Here is a 6,948-nt window from a genome sequence, read left to right on the forward strand (position 1 = left end):
TTAAAGATCATTATTTTGTGTATTTTTTGCAGTATTATTTTGACCGATTTCATCAGGCTCCGAAAATTCTTCAAAAAGAACACAAAGAATGGCCTTCTCAGCTGCCATAGTTGCAACTCTTGCGTCATCAGAACAGGGTGTTCAACGCACCACCGTTTCAGTTTAAAAAACGTTTTGCACCGTTTTTGTCGGGGCTGAACGCAGCCCTGGTGTTAGAGAGGGACATTGTCATTTTAGAGAACATTTGATTGGACAGAAATCTGCAGTACAGGATGAATCATCTATATTTTTGACCTCTTTTCCCAGAATAGAATCTAAAATGTACATCTAGTAATTGATTTTTTATTTAGTGAATTGAGTTTTCATAAACATTAAGACCGTATTAGGTTCTTTGCTGTCCCCAGAGCCAATTATAAGCTGACACTCCCACAAAATATCAGTTAAGCTTGTGTTTATTTACTGAAATTGCAAGAAAAGCCTGGACATATAATCAATTTTCACATGACAGCCACAATAATAGGGTGACCTATTTTACTTGGAATACAAAGTCTTTTTTTATGCCATTGATATGACTGGAGCCCTCATTCATGAGACTGTTAAAATATTAGTACATAAAGAAGTACACAAAAAAAAAACAGGCAGTCAATGAATGAATGAATGAATAAATCAGTCAGCACTTACAACTGCACACCATTTCTCATTTTTATTGAACATTACAATAGCAAGAGGTTAGTACAATCTGCTGTTTGAAACGCTCACAGACATTTCATTAATAAATGCAGGATCATTTAAAACTAAAATAAGCATATATATCTTACATTTTTATAGCACTGCAAGAGTTTTAACTAAAGAAAGAGTCTAAACTGCAAAACCTTCTTCAATGTAATAACCTTCAACATATTTGAATCAGTGTAATTTATAAATACATTTTAGAGATCCTCTCATTTTTCTGCCATTATAAAACACAGACCTAAAATATATTTTGCATTTTCAAAGATGGACTAACAGTCATTTTTTTAGCTTGCTTTTTGGGGTCTCATCTCCTGAGCACTACACATGGCATTAGAAAACACACAAAGCTGTTCGCCTGTTAATACAGCTCAACCACAGAAGTGCACGATGCAGCTTTCAAACAAGGTCAAGTGAACGCACAGTACGCAAAAGAAATGCATACTTGGATTATGCAACATGCGCCATATTCGTAGTACACTCATGAGCAGTGCAGTTAGTCAAAGTAGTGCACTTAGTAAGACGCTGGGCAAAAGTGCGTGTGCATCTAGTCTCATCAGAAGATCTTTCTGAGATTCTACTGCCATCAAATGTGGTGAAAGTGTAACAACCACAAATCAACTTATTTTCAATAGTGCATATCATTAGATTTGAGAATAGTCCCACTCTTTAAAGGTATAGTTCACCTAAAAATGACTCACCCTCACGTCATTCCAATCTGCACAACCTTTTTGCATGAAAAACAAAAGAAGAATGGAAAGATCACTCTTTTTCATGCGATTTTAACAAATGGGGACTGAATCTTTTAAGCTATAAAATGGACATAAAAGCACCAAAGTATCATGTGATTTGTAGACAAGTTTTTAAGACTCAGAACATAGCACACTAGTCATATCTACCATTTTGTTATGATACTCTGGTTCTTTTTAATTGTTTTAAAGCTTATTATATGGAAAATAATGGCCAGGATACAGTTTGGAATGACGTGAGAATGAGTAAATGACAAAATCTAATTCTTGGGTGAATTACTCATCCAACTGAACTGCTATACATAGCTTTAAAAAAGTCAAATGAAAAGGCAATTCTTTTCATTTCAAAAAGGATTTTATCCTGTATGCCACGTTACGTGTACGCATTTGCAACTCAACCAAACTCACATCAAGCACACGTGTCAAAAATCTCCACTCAGACCTTTTTAGTCCCTAAACTAAACTTCTGCACAAAACAAGCATCTTGGCTATATATAAAAACATGATAGTAAAAGTAATATTAAACGTCAAGTAAGCAAAAAACCAATAAGCCGTTTACATCAATGGCCACCCTGTTTTAACAACCCTTAGCTTATTTACAATGATAAGGACGGTGCATATTGTTTCAAAGAGGAATAGAAATGGAGCATCAAGTCTTGTCCAGAACAGTACTAGAAGCTGAGTTTCTTGGAAGCCCACTAAAACCAGAGCAGTACACTAGTCCCGAAGTGCACTTGGCACGTCCTTTTCTTAGCAGACGCCTTAGGCAAATTACCCTGCTAACCCTGCCCCCCCACACCCTCTCAAGTGACAGTAAAACAGATGACACTGTCTATGCTATGCCTATGAACTGAGCGCAAAAGTAGTATGGTAGGCTTTTATAAAAGACTGAATAAATAATATTGGGAATCATTGTGAATAAATGAATATATGTGTTTCTATCTGTGCAAGAAAGAAAAAGATGGAAGAAAATACATATTGCAACCTTTTTGTCCCTTTCTGATTGTGTCCTACAATGACACAACATCAAGCTCTTGCTATAAAGATCCCGGCGCTGGCATATTGCTGCAGAAATAGAGGATGATTTCACACCGCTTCAGTCACTCACGGTCCCGAGTCGACAAACTCCACCTTCGATTGCCAGTGACTGTCCGGCCACCGCCCCAGGAGGAAGTCTGGATATGTGAGTCTGGCAAACAGAGAGAGAAACAGAGTGTTTACAGGGTCAAGAATGAGTGTGGCGGGAAAGCACACAGCTGTTGGATGGTGGGAGTGAGGTGTCCTCTTTGCCTCTGGCACGCGCCCTGGTCGTGTTCTCTGATAGGCTACGATAAGCTGCCCTCAGGGAGCCAGAAGCAGACAGCTCCCTGCCCATGTGTGAGGAGAATGAAAGCGCTGGTATCATCCCAGAGTGCCCCAGGCCACCTGTCACTAACACTGGTCCATTACAGGAGGACACGCATACGGTAAAAGTCAGTGGAAAACTGTGACCTCTCTCGACACATGTGTGTCAGTTATCGTAGTGATCCATATCTTACTCCCACACTCTGCGTGACTTCCCAGCACAGGCTCAGGCGGATTACTGGCAAGTTAGGAAACAAAAATTCAAAACTCAATCAAATAAATAATAGAACACCACACAAACCGCAAAAATCTACTCTGTGAAAATACATAATAAGCAATCCATCAGAAAAAAAAAAAGAATAATAAAATTTGAATATAAATAAAAGTATGATATAAATAAAATATAGGGTTCAATGATTTCTGCAATGTGGAAAACACAGACACCATGGAAACCAGTAATAAAAATTGAATTTAAAGCATAATGCAGAACGTTGCAGAATTTGGCAAATTTTGGATGAACAAAAAACAGGGATTTCATACTCGTTTTGCACACTAGATACCACATGGAATGCTGTTTCAATGCTGTTTTCATTCACAGTTTCAGGGGTTAAAGCAAAAAAAACCCTGAGCCTGAACAGGTTTTAACATTTGAAAGGATACTATGGAAAAGTTATTGCTTTCCTTTTTCAAACTGATTTTTTTTCATGAACATATGGTTGACCTGAAGAATGAAAGCTATACACTTGGAAAATTATGAGCTATATCACCGCTTATCGACACTAGGGGTGTGACAATACACTTAGCTCACAAGATGAGACAAAATACAGATACTTGGTTCACTAGAACGAGACAAAATTTTAATACTATTTTTAAGAAATTTTCAATGACAAAATATTTGTCTTTTAATCACAACGCAGTTGTATTTTGAAATATTTTAATGAATCTAGGGCTGTAACTAGTGACTATTTTGGTAATCAAGTAATCTACTGTTTATTTTGACAATTGAGTAATCGGATTAGTCATTTTTTAGTAACAAATAGACCTAAGTGGAAACCAGGCTTTAGTATGACTATTTATAAATAAACTAACGATGAAGCAAGAATAATTAGCTCAAATAAAATATCAAAACCAAGTAATTACATGGTTTTATTGAACAACACTGGTAAAATACATAATGCAATATGAACATAACCAACTTAAGAATGGATGATACATCCATGAATACATCCATGTATACATGCTGATTACATTGCATAATTACGTGGCCCCAAAATTCTGGACTGTAGAGTTCTGCAATTTTTGCATCAGCATTCTTGAACATTTTTTTGTGAAATAAATGTATCTGATACATTCACATTCTGAAAGCGCAAAACATTCATGTATCCCTCTAGAATGCCTCTTAAGTAGATGTCAACTCTGCACCGCAATACTAGGGGTGGTTGTGACAGGGAGTTGCTAATGTGTTCTGACTGGTTTTTAGCGCTATACTATGTGGTTACCAGGGTTCTTTGGGTGGTTGCTTATTGGTCCAAGTCTCCATGATGGCTCAGGCCTCCCCTCCAATAGGAAATTTTTTTTTTTTGCAGTCTAAATATAATTCACAGTGGTTTAAAAAAGCAATAACAATTCATAATCAAAATAAATAATATTATACACAAAATAAAAAGTTAAATAATTCACAGTGGCTTAAAAAAGTAATACAAATTCAAAATAAAATAAAATGGAATTCCTGCTGAGTTCATGCTACATAAAAGGTAACGGTGGATTTATTGTATTGTCAGTTTAACATACCTTGAAAAAGGAGATGTAAATTCACCTCTAATCATCAAGCCTAAATCGGACTGATTCTTCTTATAAATGACAACAGTGTTTTAAAGTTGAACATGTTTCAATCTACTCAATGGTGTTTTATATGGAATGGTTAACATGTGGTTGGGATTACCACTGCTGGAAACAATTACGAAGTGTTAACGTAACCTGGAGATTAGATGCAATTCTGTGTGGCAAACCAGAGATTCACTTACTAAGATGGACATCAAGATTCAGCCAAAAATTTAAGCAGTTGGATAGAATCAGAAAACAGCTTTGTTTGGGAGACCAAAAATATGCCATTAAAATTCCTTTTTAATTACCATGTAAAAAAAAATGTGTTAAAGAGCTGAAAACCAAAATGTTCAAACCAGAAGTGGAGCCACAGTGCAAAAACAGATCTATGACAATGACCATGCTTCAGCTGTGGCTTTCGCATAATATTTCGTTCTCAACCACAATGTGCCATCTCTCGTTTCGAGAGGCTAAGTGGAAAACTAGAAAAGCGAGCAGTGACACCGATTAGTCAACAACCAGAGCAGGAAGCAAGAGGACAGGAGAAGACTAGTTGCTCTCCAACAGCAATGATCTCTGCGGATTTGGGAATTGAGCTGGAAGGTTTGAAATCTTGCCATCCCATTGCTCTAGTAGAAAAAACATGTAATCCACATTCCAGGCTATTTATTGGATAACATGTTTGTCAGTGCACCAAACACAGAGGCTCATCCGTGTCCTAAGTGTACACAGTTTCATGGCCACAGATATCCTGTATACATAGCAATAATTTTATGCTGTGCACAGTTTAAACTTGACTGAAGGTCTTGAATCAGATGGACATCTTACAATTAGACTGCAATTTTTTTAATTTAAGTATTAAAATAAAATAAAACAAAAAAATTAAATGAAATATTAAATTAAAATTTTAAATTAAATTAAATTAAATTAAAATTATGGCCCAACACTGCAACAGTGCTAACAGATATACAAACAGAACAGGTTTAGAAGTTCTGGAGCTAAATAGGCTTGCTAGTGTAAGAGATTCATCAATGCCAGGCATGAAAGCCAAAGAGCTCCTCAACAGAGAGCCTCTGCTTCCAGCCAGCCTGTGCTGACAATAGACCGGATAAAGCATACACTGGCTCCTGCAAGAACTGACTAGAGCCCCTGTTCAGAACACAAACCCAACAAAAGACTATTCTAAAATGGGTCAATGCACACTTCCAGACGCGCTCTGAGCTACTAGCGCGAATAGAAACGGTTAAAACGGCACACACTCCAAGAGCTGCGGACTGTGTTCTATCTCGCTGAGCTGCCAGTCAGCTCTGGGCTTTCATCTCATCAGACACACACACATACACAGCAGCACAATGCATGCAGGAATGAGAGGAATGTTTCTGGAATGGTACAGAAATGAGTTGGTGTCTTTCTGCTGCAAGGAGTCATCGGAAGAAAGACCCGTCACAATCCAGCAGCACTGCTCATTCTGAACAGCTTCATTTTCTAAATAACTGCTACCCATTATATACCAGAAACGATTGGACTGAGTATACTAAAAATATAAAAAGTATATTAGTGGGCATTTGCTGTGTTCTTCCACTGCCCACTTGTTGGGCACATAAGGACTTTTGTAATACTTCAATAATACATTTGATTAATAATATGAACAAACATTAAAAGTGATGACTGTAAAGGCAAGCACTGCTATTACTATTGCTGACAAATAAAAAAACCCTTTACTCTAAAGGTGTGCTCACAAAAAAGGTCCATTGTAAATAGTTCTGATATAGGAACTTCTTACCCTGGCTTTACTGTCCTGGGCAGACATGTATCCCACACACATGCTCTCTGTAGTATGGCTCCATAGAAATTCCACTGTGAATAAAAGAGAAAGGAATGAAATACTATATTTGTATCATTTATACACTCATATCATTCATATATTCATATCTAGAAAACCACTATGCTAAAAATCTATTTGAAACTCCAAAGGGAACCCGTGGTGAACTAGCCTTCTGAGTTGGCCTGCAAATTAAAGTCAAGATTGAACAGTTGATCAACACAACAGACAAAGCCTGATATTGAAAAGTACACTTCATATCTGTCTCAAATGTGTTCCTCCACTGAGTGTCGGCCGTAATCATAACAATGCCTTTATTCTCTGAGGCCAGACCACACTTTGAGACCTGTTTACTCTGCTATTTGTGAATGCAGGGAGCTGCCATGTTTATCCCTGAATGTTTAAACAAAGACGCCTGGAAAAACAGTCAGCATCTTTAGACAAGAATGCGAGGGAGGCATCAGAAGAAAGAATGGGGGG

General features: G+C 37.3%; 1 protein-coding gene across 1 annotated transcript in view; it reads right to left on the reverse strand.

Moving 5' to 3' along the window:
• Positions 1–666: 666 nt before the first annotated feature.
• Positions 667–6,948, reverse strand: part of LOC107654993 (threonine aspartase 1-like) — a 27,881-nt gene continuing 21,599 nt past the window's right edge. Inside the window, exons 13-14 of the mRNA XM_016442375.1 lie at positions 6,430–6,503; positions 667–2,667 (exon numbers count right to left, since the gene is read on the reverse strand). Of these exons, the coding sequence (XP_016297861.1) occupies positions 2,575–2,667; positions 6,430–6,503 (167 nt within the window). The 3' untranslated portion in view covers positions 667–2,574. The remainder of the gene's footprint in view (positions 2,668–6,429; positions 6,504–6,948) is intronic.

The sequence above is a fragment of the Sinocyclocheilus anshuiensis genome, unplaced genomic scaffold, assembly GCF_001515605.1.
Source record: "Sinocyclocheilus anshuiensis isolate Anshui unplaced genomic scaffold, SAMN03320099.WGS_v1.1 scaffold487, whole genome shotgun sequence".
NCBI classification, from domain to species: domain Eukaryota; kingdom Metazoa; phylum Chordata; class Actinopteri; order Cypriniformes; family Cyprinidae; genus Sinocyclocheilus; species Sinocyclocheilus anshuiensis.